Consider the following 17278-nt stretch of genomic DNA (forward strand, 5'->3'; position numbering starts at 1 on the left):
TGTTTTACTCCAAAGTAGAAACACAGACAGAATTTTTGCTTCACTGGCTGTTCTTGTTGATGCACTTCCAAAATCGAGCACTAACAAAAAGCGAATCACAAAAAAACTTTCCTTGAATCTTTACTGTGGGAATAAAACATGTGTTGACTACCCTTCAAAAAAAGATTGAAGATTTCAGTTTAATCTTCATAACCGCTTGTAGACTTGAGGTATGAGACTGACAACTTGTGAGAAACATGAAGAGCTCAAAATCACGTCTTCCTTAAACTATTTCACGCCAAACCATGTCATAAAATATTTAAAAGTCAAGACCTAACACAATCCTAGATACTTGATCAGATCTATCTATTCACACTACTGGAAAACAAAACAATAAAAAGTTACCTCAAAAGAAAGGAGCATTTTTTTATTTTTTAAAAACAGTTACAGTCTACAAATCTGTTTAAAATAGTAGCTATTTAATAACTATCTTTGCGAGTGCATTCTCTAAGTATTGTCAGAAACTCTCAGCTACTTTAAGTCCTTGCTGTAGAAGCATTCAGATGACAAGGCCTACGGTGCACAGAGAAAAAGTTAACAATCCATGCACAACTGGCCATAACGACTTCAAGAACAGAAGCAGTGTAAAGGTACGGAGAAAGTAGATACTATCTACTCTTCTGGCAGTTCTTGGTATTTGGGACATAATAGCATGAGCATTTGATTCTGAAGGAAGGTGAAGTCAAAGGTAAGTTAAATTTAAGAAAGTTAAGTCATTGCTTATTTCTCTCACTCTACAAGGGAGTGCTGCTCTGCTTTGTTGGACCACCTTCATGAACTGGAGGCTGGAGGTATGTATGTTATCAAATTCCTACCTTGTCTGTCTGTGCAACAGCCTGAGGATCCTGCCCCCATTGCCTTCCCACAGGATTTATTCAACTAGAATCTTGGACACTATGTAACAGGTAATGATGGTAATGATGGCACTTGGATGGAAACATTTGGCAATATATTGAACCAGGCCATCACATCACCGTGGAAAGATGATTTAGACTTTCTATCAGATGAACATATGACTTTTAACCTAACGAGTCATTTTCACCTGACAGTATCAAGAGGTGACAATAAAGGTCACCGTTTGGTTGCTCCTTCTGGATATGCAATTAAAAAAATTCACCTGGAGGACACAGAATCAAAATGAAATATATCATCTCTCAGAGTTAGTTTGCTAGATTACTTAAAGGCATTAGTCTGATTAGGTATGACTTTATGCAGCTTTGATGACTCTGAAACTCTACCGACTCAGCAGAAACGTTAAGTCCATCAAAGTACGCCTGAACAAGATTAACTGTGTAGGAAAATCAGTAATCAAGACTTTCAGGCCAGGTTCTTTCAGGCAACTGTGTTGCATAACAAGTCCTGGGGAAAAGAAAAGGAAAAAAAGTAATAATTTCACAGATTTTTGAGGGAGAATAGTCTAAATATTTCAGCAGCTTTTAGTTCCCCCCCTCTCTCCCTGTCTCCCTCTCTCTAAATTACATACCAAATAAGCACACCTACACACTGAAGGATTAACTGCTTGTATTCGGGTTCTCACAGTTACACTGAAGATGCTGATATGAACAAGTGCTACAGAATTTCAGTTCCTGAAAGAATTCTCGTACAACTTTAAAGTCTAAAGGGAAAACAAACAAACAAGAACACTTATTAAATTTTATTAAGTACTTTATAATAGTGGCTTTCAACATTTTTTAGGAGAGGGAGAAGGGATTAAAAAAAAAAAGGAACCCCTTTAAGCAAGCACTAGTGTTATATTTGTTTTTCCCTGCTATTGTGCACAGATCTGCAAAAATCATTATCGAGTCAAAACACAGCACTGATTTAACAGAAGATTACTTGGACAGAGATTCAAGGGCATGTACGACTCAAGTCATCTATCTCTGACAGTTCACTTAGATCACATGGACATGAAAAACAACCTCCAGGGACTTTGAAACTGGAAAGTGACTTTTCTTTGAAGGATGCTTTTCATCTTTGATCCAACCCATTCTCTTTTGAAATGACATTATATCAAAGAATTCAATTAAAGGCACTTTATCATTACTATTTAGATATGTGCAAGTTTTCTGCATTTTCTAAATTAAAACCAGAATACAGAATTTTGTTGTTGTTGTTCGTTTACTCTCTGAAATATATCAGAATCTGGATTAGGGAAGTCACAATATGCCATAGTATAGACATCAAAGTTTTTAACTGTTTTTTGGTTTGTTTTTTTGTTAGTGGTGGTGGTGGTAGTGGGTTTGTTTGTTGGTTGGTTGGTATTTTTTTTTTTTTCTTCCTAAGGGCCTTTTTAATGTCATTTCCCTACTTTTCAACTGACCCTTTCACATTTCTATCTTCCCCACAGTGGGAATTCATCAGAAGGATTTTTCTTACTCAGTTGTCTCAGCTGCCCAGAGGGCATATCCTGCCCTGTAATAAACTTTCTGCAAGTAAGAATGTTTTGTCTTCTTGGTTTTGGGTAGTTTTGTGTGTGGTTTTTTTTCTTTGTGTTTTGTTCTTTTTTAAGGGCCTACTTGAAGTTGGATTTTGTTGTTGATTTACCTACAAAAAACATAAAAAGCCACCCCATTTCCAGAAAAGCCACCCCATTTTCGCTGCTGCTCCTCCTCCTCCTCTTATATCATGTCCTGCTCCTGTGCTTAAACTAGGCGGTGCAGTTTGTCCCTGGGAAAACAATGACCATCCTTTCAGAAAGGTCTAACTTCCTATATTACTGATAGAGTCCTGGAACTATGTGAATTAAAAAAATTGAGCTGCATGAGGACTGGGAGGTTCATGCCTGCAATGCAGAATCACACAGTTTTGACTTTTTAGGCTCATAAAAATTTGCCGCCAATTTTTTTTTTTTTTTTAATAGAAACATGGAGATCTCTTCCCAGACTTAAAGAAAACCACTGACTGGAATAAATCTACCTCAGCAGGATCGATCTTTCTATGTAAAAATCTAGAAATATGATTTTTCACTATAACATTGCATTTTATCAAACACATCTGTATTGTGATTTCAATCTCTACATAAAAATACCAAGCAGGTTCTGCACTGTCATTAAGAGCACAGGCTTATCTATCTGTTCTCCATGCCACTTTTTTTCCCCCCTCCCTGTCTTGCTGTCTTCAAAACCTGATTTCCCTGTGAAGACTTAGGACAACACCTTTTTCTCCTCTTTTCCAATTTCAACATTTTGCAGCTTTTTTTAGGCTAAGAGAAAAATGCTGATACTTGATGCTGCAAAAGCTTACAAGCTGCTCAATCCAACTGCTCACTTCCTCTTTGAGGAAGGGTTCATTTTGCCTTCTTCAGTATCATAACAAAAAAAACCCTAAGGCACATAAAAAAATACCCAAGAGCACTTGTGCTCACCTGATGACAGTGTCCTGTTATGGTGCTGGCCCACTTGATGCATGCTTTGCTGTAATAGAGTCAGGCATTCTCCAAGGCAGCTCAGGGTGGCAGCAGAGGTAGCTTTTAAAAGCAGCAAGTCCTGATCCAAGGCAGAAAGGGGTCCAGAACTTGGGAGAGCTTCGATGGCTTGTACAAGATTCTTCTGTTGTCCCTCAACTTGACTCATCATCTGTAAAGGTGCAAAAACATCTGATGTCATAGGAAATATCACTACATAGCTGTTAAATTCCTACAGGTTGATACAGTGACTAAATGTAAAGAACAAGAAATGAATGTTAATGTTATGATGCGACCTGTGAAAATGTCAAGACTATGTTAGAGAAAATCTCTAAAGTCTCTTGAAGTATTAGGTTCATAGTAGGTGTAATAGTGACTCGTACTTTCTGGAAGTATTCATAAGGAAACATATGAAAATTCTACTTCCTTCTCTGCTACTAATTTAGACTTGGATTTTCTTTCCTAGGTACATGACCTGAGACACCCACAGAAGATACAGCATCCATCTTCCTTTCCTACATGATACATCTAATCGCAGTTTAAGAACAAACATTCTTAATTTCTCAAGCATTGGTAAGGAATTATTTTTAAAAAATAAGGTGACTTGGAAGTTTACAGGCGTTACCATAGGATGCAACTTAGAATACTTATTTACTATCAGATATGAATACCAGCTGTCAGGGAGAAAGTTAATCTGTTTCTAGATTTGAACCAACCAGACAAAGATAAAATGCACGCTTGTAGAGCAGATAAAAACATTGTATGAGCAGGCTGTTCTTTAAATAAACTGGCAAGCTTCCCAAAATCCTTCCCATAACTTAAAGAAAAAGATGTTTAAAAATTCTGTTTTTACAGCCTTTAGTAAATTATACATGCACATGATGGGCCTCTCTCATACTTACCGTTCCTTAAGGTAAGAAAACACCTTCATGTACCACACCACATTTGGGAGTGTCTTTGAAATAATCATACCTGTAACTATAATCATACACATTTGAGACAAAACTCAAATTAATTCTGGACCTTCTCTTTAATGTACTGACTTATGTATATATACAGCTTATGTCTAAAGAGCCAGAGTTTATATATCTTATCTCAAGAATAATTTGAGAATTGTGTCAACCCTCTTGACATCTGGAAGTGGTATTGTTTTATTTCTACAAGTTTGTCTACTGATCAGACACCCTAAAAAAAACAAGTTATGGTCACACAAAGCTGATTTTAAACACAAGATTGCAAATCTCTTATTGTCAAATAATGTAAAGTACTTACATCCAACTCCCAAATATCAAGCTTTCACTCAATTACAGAGAAGATCCACACCATCTAATTACTTTGGTTAAGACATTGCAATTTTTCTCCAATAACGCAGCATCACACTTCTTCCCTTCTATACCCTTTGGCGAGATATAGCAGAAAGGATATATACTACCAGACAGAAAACTCAGTTAACAAGAACAGAGTTGCTTAGTATCCCTTTCTCCTGCAGGTGCAAGATCTATCAATATAAACCCACAGTTCAATTACCCGTGGGAGTCCATGCTGAATAACGGTTGCCATGTGTTGAACTGTCTTACCTCTCTTAAAAATCTCATTTTCGAATCTTTCTATTTTCAGTACAACCACAGGCTTATGATCCTAAAAGGCGGATGAAGCAGAAATAACCTACCAATCCTCTTGCCAGAATGATGCAAGAGAAAGGTCCTTTTATATTCTCAAAAGCTTGCAGCACCCTAAAAACCAGCTTCCTAGAAAATAAAGAAAGATGATATCATGTGCCAGCTATTCCACCCAAACTCCAACCAATGTGAAGAAGGGGCTGGAGGGCCAGGCAGGGCAGGGGGGCAGAAATACACTCTCTTTTTATGTGTGTTTCTAGAGTGGGATTTTTAAGCTAAACATGAAGGTTATTCCATGATTGTCTTCTTATTACATCTCTCTTCCTCCCCTTCTCTGATAGTCTATTTTGCTAAATCTGATGTTTTTTACATAATCTAAGAAACTGCTATTTGAAGATCACATGCTTTGAAAACAAAAAGATCACTGTTTAATAGGTTTATGAAGCATGCAAATTCAATCTCACAGCTAAAGTTCAAGCTCTAATCATGGTGAGAGATAAATCAAAGTCCAACTCCTTCAGCGATTCAAATGAACCTCATATGCGGCCACGATTACAGAATGTCAACGCTGATCACAGTTACCACACGATCCATCACATTAACTGCAGTGTTCCTGTACCAGCTCACTGACCCCCAAAATATATTGGCTTAATTATTACAAGGTTCATGAAACAATGTGGATTTTTCTTTAATGCAACAATTTCTAGATTAAATTCCTGAAGAAAGCTTTTCAAAGAAGGCACTTTGGACTGGGCACCTATGCAGCACGTAACACAGCGGTCATCTTCTCTTCTCTAATACAGGCAAACAATAACACAGCCAGCTCAGAGCACACGAGGAGGCTAGTGCGACACTGTATGATCACAAGAAATTTATAACCTGGTTACAGATATGAAAGATATCACATTGTAAAGTCACAGAGTGATAAAAGGTGGTTTGTTTTGCTAAAATGCTCAATTATAACAGCGAGCTAGATGCAGTCCAGAAAATTCAAGATCCTGAGATGCTCCTTCTTAAGTAAACTATTTTAAGCATAATGTCTTCCTAAACAGAATAATTTCACTAAAAAAAAAAAAAAAACCTTACAGGTTTACACTTGAGTTTCTCAAAAGCTTTCAAAAAAAAAGTCTTAACACTTTGTAAACAACAAATTTGTAAACAACCTACTGTAATGTGAAAAGCGTATGATGAACTTCATGATTTTTTATTATTATTATTATTGTCTTTTTGAAGCCTGGTATGCTTCCCATAGCTTCCCTACACTGCGGTAAGTATACCAATGAAAAAGTGCATATTGAGTGCACTTGAAAAGAAAGAATGGAAACTCAACTCAAAGATGCAAATACCCATCCTTGCAAACAAGTTATAATAGAATTAAGTGAAAAGCTGTTGAAGGAAGCTACATAACAAACATAGTTAAATACGCTGCTGAAGATTAAAATGGTGAGATCTTAACAGTTAGCATTTAAAAACAGAGGCCAAAGCTTTAGAAGAAACCAAGTGTTATAGGTTTGGTGAGTATATATATGTGAAGTAACTGCAAAATCCAGGAAGACTGGGAGGAGCTGTGCTCTCAGGTTATTGCCAAAAAAAAAAATCAATCTTATGCAGATTTTTACAGTAAGATGTGCACCGTCAATTTTAATTCCATTTGTCAGAAAAGAAAATCAGACGGAGTACGACAAAGGCAGCCACAGGATAAGCACCTTTAGGAACTGCCGGAACCTCATGCCGTGCTCCAGTTTTGAGAAGTCACACACCATGTACCTGGGGCTCCAGAGCACAGACAGAGGGTCCCTTCACAGCCAAAACAAAAACCAGACCATCACAGACACACACACTCATGTAAGTGTTCCTCCCTTCTCCCCTATAAAAACGGCTCAGGAAAACAAACTGAAGGTGTGGCTGGGAGATGATGGATCACATTCTCCCTGGAAGACTGTGCAATACAATTGAATGAAAAACTGCTTCCCTCCCTTTCCCATCCTGAACAAGAATGTGAAGTTGAAACCCTTTCTGACGCTTCAAAGCAACTGAAATATTTTGTTTTCATCTCTGTGCGATCACTTTTCATACTTTCTTTTTTTTTTGTTTTACTTTGTTAGAAACAGCTTACATTTCCAAGGATTTGCTTCCACAGGAAAATAAAAATCCAAAATAATATCTCCGTTTTCCCCTCCCTTGCTTAAAGGGCAAATATATTCTTATACATCTAAGAGAAGAACATAAGATAAACTGATCACAAAGCTTAGGAAACATTTGGAAAAAGTGACTGAATGTTTGCAGTTAGCACCTAGCCCCAAGCTCTACAGCCTAAGTTAAATTCTTCCCAGTTTAGGATAAAAGTAAATAAAAACAATTGTTTACTCTCCCTTTACCAAAAATGAAGTATTGTTATGGGTCTTAAAATTCTCTACCTGACCTAAAGTTAGCTTTAAAGAGGCCTTTTTAATTCATCCTTTCCATGCTACCCACTGGCAATGTTTCTATGCAACATTATAGCTGTGATAAAAGCAACTGTTCAAGGTGCCCGATGCAGCAGAAGACACCAAGAACAGCAGCTCCTCCGTAGGATTCAAAGCATTAGAAGTTGACGAGCATTTACTGCTCAAATGTTGATCAGAACCATTTGTTTAAGGTACTGCACGAACAGAACAAAAAGGAAGAACGTCCCCTTCTCTGGAGACCCACAGAACAATTCTCTGTGGCACAAGGGAAAGGGAATAAGGTATACTATTAAAATAACGGCATGTTTTTTAGATGCTTGCCACTTTATTTTTTGTAAATGAGTCATTGACAAAAGATTTTTAAAGACCTGAAATGTGGTTGCTCTAAAAAGAATAAACTAAAGAGGATTTAACACAAGAATACCAAACCATGTTGAAAAAAACTCTTTAAACATATTACCCCTTAATAAGGCAGACTCTGGGCCACGCAGTTACAGCATTATCCTCTACCTTACTTTGCAGGTCTGCTTTTGGCTTTACTGGGAGGAGGGGAGGTGACATCTCTCAGCTGGTTTCAAAAGCAGAATGAAGAGCTTTGATTTTAAGAAAACTTAAATTTTAACATTCCTTTTCCAAAGTTACGTAACTTGCTTAATTTTGTATGATTCTGCTCTTGGTAGAGATCCACGTTTATTTCAGTACTGTTCAGTTTTCCCTTCTCACTTGCAAATAGACAGCTCAAAGCAGTACCTCTCTACTTTTGATAGTAGCTATGACTATTTGCCCCTGCCTCCTCACCAAATCTTAGTTCACTTCCCTTTCCACTCTTGTTTCAGCTTTGGCAATCCCTCTTCACCTGTAAAGAGTTTCTCATAGTATGAGACAGAAACCATATATTTCCATGAATGCACTCAAACTTCACAGATATAACCTGATGCTAGGTACAAAATAGAAAAACTGAAAGAACTATCAGGACTGCATGCAATAAATGAATTGCGTGTGCATATATCTAACCTTAGTAGGGCTGCATTTACCTAAGTGAAGAATATTTGGTAAGAGGAAGCCTCAGGCTAAGAATAGACCAGCTCATGTGCATGGCTTACTCCTTTTAGCCATCTTCAGCTTGCAGTAGGAGAGCGCAAGTAGACCACATTATGTGTTTCCTATTAACAGTTATTCCTGAAGTTTGAAGGAGATGCAGACCTTTTAGCACAGCCATCTGTGTGATTTGCGTGATTGCTTTCCCTACTTACCCCAGTTATAGCAACTGCCAACTACTCCTTTGCAGCTGGAATTCCACCTCCTGGATCTTCCTCTTGTGAACACGCTACCAATGTTATATGGTACCATACCGTTACGTAACGAGATCCCGAACAAATCGGTAAGCAGAAATGACTCTGTTCTCAGGGTCACCCATACAGCATATTATGGGCATGAAAAGGTTTTGAGATGCATTTCTTTGCAAATCCAGAACATTTCAGACACATTAAGCAGAAGAGTCTTTCAAACTGTAAATTAGCTAAAATTAGCAACTAAAAATTAATTTAAGAAATAATCAAGAAAAATTGAGGTGTTATTTCTGTGCTAAAAGAAGAATTACAGTAATTCAATATTTTGTTAACATACTAGATGATATATTAATCTTTCCCAAACAGAGAAATCATATTAGAACCCTGAATAGCAATTTTGATTTAAGGTTTCAATTTGTTTCTGAAACTACAGAGAGAGAAAATCCCAATTATGAAATCTAATAATAAACTCTTTTTAAAGATTTTTTTCCTCCTATCCTAGAACAAAGATAAACTGGAACTTCAAAAGGATGAAAACTGAACAGTCACACACAAATGGAAGAGCATATGACTGCCTTTGACATGATTTCATCTACATTGGAAACGCTCAGTATCTCCAGGACTAACAGACCTAAGTCTGTTTGTCTGGCCCAGATGGGTATTACGATAATCATAACATCTTTATTTCTACAATTACTGATCTTACAGGGCTTCTCCAAAGTAGCAGCACATCACAACAACCTAAAGCAAAAAACAACTTTATGCCATTTACAAAACTGCCCGATTCACAGTGTTCTCAGGGGCATCCTAAGACAGTGATTTCAAGCTCCCCGAAGCAAAGGAAGAATGTCATCAGCTGTATTACCTCAAAAGGGTAAGCAAACATTCTCTCCCCTCCTCATACAGGCCATACAGAGTGTAGCAAGAAAACAGTGTCATCAAACCTGTTTTCATTTATAAAGATTTAAATACTAGAGACCTTCCTACCTCTCTTTGGAATATATAACTTGAGGAATATTATTCAGACCTTCCCAGGACTGAATACATCATCTGATATACACATGAGCAATTTGAATTTTAGCATGTGCAATTTTCCTTTTTGGAACTGATCTTCACACATATTGAATCATTTTATAGTAGGTATTACAATACTCCTACCCATGTGTACAACAAAAAAAAAAATCCAAAACACTCCAGAGAAGGAAAATATTCTTTTAACAGCACTAAGAACCCACAGAAATTCTATGTTGTCAAGTTGTGACACACTAGAAATCATTCATCAAGGACACATTTAGCTCTATCAGTTAATACCACTCTTTCTCAATTTTACTATTCTCTGCATGGGCTGTCAGTAATACCACCACTAGCAGCACATTGTCTGCCTAGTTACCTCTGGGCATTTCCTCTGGAAGATTTAATGCAGTAATTTTTATTTTTAAAACCTTTCCATTGCTGACTGTATGCAAGTTGAAAACAATCATAAAGAAAACTCAGAAAATAAATACAATGCTAATATGAAAAAGAAAGCATCTGTGAAAAAAAAAAACAACTTTTGTGGGAAAAGCTTTGGACATCTAAATAGTAACAGAAATGCAACACAAATCACTTTCTTACCAACCCTAAGTCAAGTTGCATTTTTGAGAGGTTTACTGTCTTCAAAGGCAAGGAAAGAGCCAACATGCTTCTTCATTATTTTTTGTTGTTGTTATATGAAAACATGATTTCTTGCTCTCCCTCTCTCACACACACACATACACAAATACTTTCTGGTATATTAGTTTCTTGCTGTTAGAGAATTGTGACACAAGAAAAATATTTTGAAAGCCATCAGGAAAAGACACAAGTAGAGGCCAGCTTTTGAAACCAACCTTGAATAGGTCATAAGTGATAGGAGTCAAGACCTTGGTTCTTGCTTTTAAAAAAGCAAATATCACAGAGTTGTTGTTTGTTTGTTTCTCTTTTGTTTAATATAAAACACTGCTTTTCTTAAAAGAGAAAGCAGATGTGTAAAGGAAGAGAACCAAGTCCACACAGAAAAAATAAAAACCTTCTAAATCGTTGCAAACCCAATTCATTAGGTTGCCACATAAGCCTAACACAGTCATTGATTCTGACCTTGAGCAAGGATTTCTTGCTTGACCTAGATATCAACAATCTTGACCCAGATATCACCAATATGAACTGTCATCATATGAACATTAAAGGCTGAAACAGACAACTAATATATACCAAAGCGTAACAGATTCATTTTGATATGTACTTGGCACATATAAGACAAACATGTGGAACTCCAATGTCACCAAAGTAACCATACTAGCCATTAATCTCACATATCATCCAACAATACAACACGAGCTCACAATTCCCACACAGAATTTCCTCGAAGCTTTCCTACTTTCAACTATTCTGAAAAGAGAAAGAGCATAAACATACATGCAAAAAAAAAAGACTAATAAAAAGCACTTGTTTTTTTTTAGCTTGCTTCCAACCACATCTACAGAATTCAGTGCTGTCAATCACCAGCTCAGAAGGTACACCTCTCCTATTGAAAAGTCTCTCAAATTAAGATAACTTCTATGGTTGCAGTAAAAGGTGTTTTTTTCCCTCTAATTTAATGCATTTTTATTTTGAGTTAAGCATTAATACCTAACCACAGCAAAGCAAGATAATTTTTGCTTGGGCTTAATTTCTGAAAAGCGTTCTGACTTCCTCAAGGTCACTCAATACATGCATCTTACTACTTGACAAAAGAGATTTCCTGATAGGGATTTATAGGCTTCCCCCTTTTCTTCAGTAAAGTCACACCCATAAATATTTTAATAGGATTCCATCAATAGCATGCAAACTAGGAAGGCAAATTAGAGCTTAATATATAACTGGAGTGAAAGAGATATACACAGCAGTTGTTGCTAAAGGCACTGCAATCTACAACACTGATCTCTTATAAGGAGTATTTTGCATTTTAGCTTTGAAAATGTCTAGTGTGGAAACACGTACAAGACCAGATGACCACAAACATGCTTACTCTAGAAATAACAGATTTGTACACTTCGCTTACAGTAAAACCCAAAGTTTTGACCAAAAAGGGCCTCCTTGAGCTGCGGACAGAAGGGAAGTCTATCCAAAAAGCTTCAGTCTGGATGAAGACACACAGTAGCCTCTGTGAACATCACTATGTTAATGAGAAAAAATATTTTATGAAAACATCCTAGAACACTAAGTGAGATACTCTGAAAGCATCTTGGAAAGATGGAACCAGATAATGACGTCCATATCAATTGTCCTTTCTTGATTACTCCTTCCCTCCCATTACAAAGAAAAAGCATGTAATTCTCTATTATTGTCACCTCAGGGTAGCAACCGGCTTGACCTCAATTATTTTAAAGATGCAAACAATGAACAGTAAAATTGGAATGACTCTGTTATGTAATAGTTATTAAGGCTTAGACACACACATCCTATCAATGAAGCTTCAAAGGAGCAAGTTAATTTTCACTTGGCATGTAATTTGCAGACAGAGCCACAAAAAGTGACAGAACTAACAGAACTATACCTCTGACAATCAGGGTGGCAGCTAAGCACCAGGGCACATTTCCTTTTCAATTCTTGCCTCTTCTTTCACAATTCTATTTCTTCCCTTGGAGAAGGAGAAAGAAAAAAAAAAGAAAAAAAAAAGAGAAAAAAAGCCTCCCTACCACCATCTGCTATTCTGTTCTTTTTTCCCTAACCAGAAATCCACATAATCTCTGTTAAGGGAACAACTGAAAAGCCAGTTGCTACATATCTTCATTGTCTCAGCTGACAAAACATAATTTCCTTTGGGGTTTTATTTTGTTTTTTTTTTGCTCAGTCTTCTCATAGTGCACTCCACAGGGTGGTTCCTTGTGAGGAAGCAGAGGAACAAATGTCATTAGGACTGATTCTAAAAGCAGAGCCTAAGACAACCAGCAGAAAACACAGTATGAAGCAGGGAGCCTGAATTGGTTGTTTCTTTTACTTAGCTACTGCTTCCAATCTGCTGTTCCCCATTGATGCTGATGCTGTTCCACTGGTCACCATCAGCACTTCACCATGGGCCATGAGCTCTCCAGGGACCTCAGCAAACGATTTACACTCTAGGGAGCAGCCACCTGTTAGTTAGCATCTCCTGACATGTACCTTTTGTCTGGTTAATTTACTCATATACTCCTATGCTCCACTCTCTGTCAGCACTATGCATTCAATTCCTGTTTCATAACTTTAAATTCTGCAACTTGGACACTTGCTGCATACCCTTACAAGATAGTATCACTGTACTTTTTGAAAGCAGTGTTCATTACTCATTGATGATCTACAGAATTCTTACTCATTGGCCTACTGTCCAGTAAATTACTAGCCACACTTTCAAGCTCCCTTGCTGTTAGTTACACAGCTACAATAATCAGACTGTATTTTGGAGGTCTTCGTAGTTTTTTTTTTTTGTTGTTGTTTTTGGTTTTTTTAAGCCCGTAAGGGCTCTGTGGATATGGAGGGAGAGAGGAAAGATGGGACAAAGGGTCTTTTTTGGAGATCTATCTGGAAGCTTTAAACATTCCCTCCAAGACTGAAGGAGGGAAAGTAATCCACTTTCCTGAGAAATTCTCAGACTGGTGCAATTCAGGTATGCATGAGGAACCACTTCCTTTCCTTCAATGCTTTAAAACAGACCAGCAAGAGAAGAAGCTGACCTAGCCACCTGTCTCACAAAAGCATGTCTCTGTTCAGAACAAAAGCCAGGATTTTCTTAACAGATCTAACACTAAAGAGCGTATGAAATCTGTAACAGCACTGAAACACTGGAAGAAAAAATTCCTCTGATTGTCAGCTGTCTTCAGACTCTTTCATGGAGCCAAGCAGCAAGTCTTCAGATGAGAAGGTTTTTTTTGTTTTGTTTTGTTTTGACTAAGATCTAAGATCTGGCTCCTGTAATAAAAACCCAAGTGAAAAAGCATTATGCAGACAAGTACTGCTCATTGATAGAGTCTGTCTCCACAAATCAGGGTGAGTAGGCTGTTCTTCTCTCCCCCTCCAAGTGCTGAGTATCAATCTAGCACTGGTCATTTTGCCACTGGAGGGAGCAGTCTGGGGATCAGCATCTATTTTTTGCAGGAGATAACTGGTTTTCTTACTTGCCTGTTGTACTAGAGCTCCCTGGGGATACTCCATGCATGTGCAGGTAATGCATGCCATTTGCTGCCTGCAAAAGGCTTGTACCAAAGCACGACTAGTAACTGCTGTGTTTCCCCACCATGTCTCACAAGCTCTTTCCTTGAGCATTTGCTTCTTAATAGTCACTTATTTAGACTTACGTTTGCTATTAAAGATGACTCAAGGGGAGCAGGGTATAGGGATCTTGTGGTAAGGCACAGAGAAGAGAAAAAGCACATAATGCCTGCCAAGGTTGGTGGGATTTTTTCCCTCTGAGTTGCTCCCAGGGATCAAGAACCAAAAATTGAGAAGCAAAAGGAAAGAGCTTGCAATTTCAAGTAAATCTTGGACAGCAACTGGCTGCCATCCAGCCAAGCAGGAAGCACATTGTTGTATTTTAAACCACAGAATGCAGCACTGAGAACACGGTTTCTGAAAAGCTTCTTGTAGAAAATTAGATTGTTTAATTTTAATATAAGGATTACTTCAATATCTGCAAGTAAAGTCATTAGTTTTAGTGATTAAAATGTTACTCACAAGTACATTACTCTATGAGCTCTTCCGAACAGCAGTTTTTCTTACATTTCAGAAGGATTACTTCAGTGCAGTTAATAGCTATAGCACAGAACTGGAAAGCATATTTTGATTATTGACAATTAAGGTACATTTGTGAGTATTAAGCATTCAAAAGAACACCTAAAAGGTTGCTGCTAGTCATTAAGTCACCATCAGCAACCACAGAAAAATGCTATTAGTTCACCACTGTATAGCATGTTATTGAGATAAGCAATTTTTTGTACTTTGAGTAAGATTAGTCTTCAGAAAATAAGAGGCCACATTTCACTGGATTATAAATTATGCATTTCAACACGTGGATTTTTGAGTGGGGAGCTCTGTCTCAGAACACATCACTAGCGAATGTAACACTGGATTTAAAAAATAAAATAAAAAATGTATCTCATTCCACCACAGAATATATAAACTCACCTATGGCCATACAGAGTAGCCCAGTGTGGCATATAAGCAATTCTCCAAACTTCTGATGGAGATTTCCAGTGTGTCTGTATTGGGCTTATTTGGCAAGGGTTTGACAGCATGGGGACTGCCGGGGGTGGCTTCTGTGAGAAGAGTCTTGGAGCTGCCCCATGTCAGACCAGAGCCAGCTCCAGCCACAGCTTAGCCAGTGAGTGACGTTGGTTGTGCCTCTGAGAGAGCAGATTTAAGAAAGGAAAAGAACTGCTGGGCAACAGCAGCTGGGAGAGAGGAGTGAGAAAATGTAGAGAGAAATAATCCCACAGATACCAAGGTCAGTGCAGCAGTAGGTGCTCCAGGCACACAGCAGCAGTTCCCCTGCGGCCTGTGGAGAGGCTCCTGGTGGAGCAGGCTCTCCCCCTGTAGCCCATGGGTCCCACATGGAGCAGATCTCCACGCTGCAGCCCGTGGAGGAGCCCCCGGTGGAGCAGGTGGATGTGGCCTGGAGGAGGCTGCGGCCCATGGAGAGCCCCTGCAGGAGCAGGCCCCGGGTCAGAGCTGCCGCCCATGGGGGACCCATGCTGGAGACGTTTGCTCCTGACAGATGGACCCCATGGTATGGATCCATGTTGGAGCAGTTGTTGAAGAACTACTGTCCTTCAGCAGCGTATGGGAAGCCCATGTTCGATCAGTTCAAGAAGGACTGCATCCCACTGGTGCCCAACGTGGGGCCCAAGCCCATGACCCTGGGATTAAGAGCGCTTCCCTTTCTCATCTATCCTTAATTTAACTTCCTTTCACTCCCCTCCCAGTTAGCTACCTAGCCTGTAGTAGGTGCAAAATAAAATTTTATTTTATTTCTGTCACATCCCACCTCACTTTCATAATCTGGGGAGCCACTGTGCCAGAAGATAACTAGATTTGCTTATAACTACCATGAAGTATGCTTTAAACAACTCTCACATGCACAGTATACAGTGGAATGACCTTCAGTTTTAATCAAAGTAGGTATTACTTCCCCATCTTACAATCAGTTCAGCTCATGTTTTCTGAAAAGCAAGTGAACTGTTACTATCAACGCTATCTAATCGTGCTTTTCCTGGGCCATAGGGGAAGCCTTGGATAAAGTGTACTCCTTTGGCTTGTGATGCAGAGACAAAGCACTGCAAATCCACCCTTTGACTTTTCCCACCATCCCAAAGCAGGCTGTCAGCTGGTTTGAAGTTGACATCGGTAACTTCACATCACTGAGGTGATTCAACATACATTGCCATGGTTTTGAGCCAGTTTGTGACGTACTGTAATATGGGCAAATCACATTTATACAGCAACTTTTACACAAATTCATGTGCTTTGTGTCTGCCAGCATAGACCTACCAATAAAATTGCAATTGGATAACTGGGGATCTCTGTGAGGAAAAACTGCAAGCAGTCAGCCCAGAACAGAGTAGACATCATCATCAGAACACACTGAGCAATATGTACAAGGATGTAAGACAATGTTTCCTGAGCCAGAGACAAATATGTGAACCATTTTTATATTATATGTCCTCAGTCAGTTACAGGTATACATCTAGTAGCTGAAACACAAAGCTACAAAGGAGCGTGTATCAAATTCAGGCAGACAGAGTTCAATTTACCCTGCTGGATTAACTGTTATTAGTCATAAGGGATATGAACTATATTTTTAAAAAATTGTCAGAAATCGGGATTGCAACCAAGAAGCAGGCAAGCAGCTCCTTAAAAGCCTCAATGTAACATACACAAGGCTTTAAAAGCATTCAAAACCTGAAAGCCAAGCATTAGTGAGGGAAATTATAAGGACGTGTTGCAAAAGCTGCTTATCAGGTCTTTGTTAAGTAACAGATGAGAACTATAGTGTTTACTATTTTCTATTTGTTGTAAAATCAAAATGTTTTCAGTATTTTTAAGTGTAGCATATAGCACTCTGGTTGTTATACAAGGATTTGAAGATTATAATAAGTCCCTACATAAATGTATATAATAATGTAAACAGAATAGCACACAAAATATGAGACATTTCTATGGTTACTTTCTCTTGGACACCAATTATTTAAGTGCTTTCTATACATAATATCTGAAACTTGGGTAGCCACTTAATATTACACTATCATGTGTTACCACTAACAACACTCAAAAATGTCTTCGACTTAATTTAATAAAAACAGTGCTTCAATGTGGGTTAACAAAATAGCCCATGTATTTTGGAAGCAGTCCTACCCATTATAAACACAGCTGCAGAAGTTAAGTGCACCTTGTCGTGTTAAGGGTTTGCTGTGAAGATCATCGCTGCACCAGCCAGCCAGAAACCTGCACTGTAAG

The 17278-nt window shown here is 38.3% G+C and overlaps 1 protein-coding gene across 1 annotated transcript in view; it reads right to left on the reverse strand.

Moving 5' to 3' along the window:
• The window catches only part of OSBPL10 (oxysterol binding protein like 10), a 115505-nt gene that overhangs the window by 46353 nt on the left and 51874 nt on the right, over window positions 1-17278 (reverse strand). The window contains 1 exon segment of the mRNA XM_040550450.1: window positions 3404-3614. Coding sequence (XP_040406384.1) covers window positions 3404-3614 — 211 coding nt within the window.

This window comes from Cygnus olor, chromosome 2 (assembly GCF_009769625.2).
Source record: "Cygnus olor isolate bCygOlo1 chromosome 2, bCygOlo1.pri.v2, whole genome shotgun sequence".
NCBI classification, from domain to species: Eukaryota; Metazoa; Chordata; class Aves; order Anseriformes; family Anatidae; genus Cygnus; species Cygnus olor.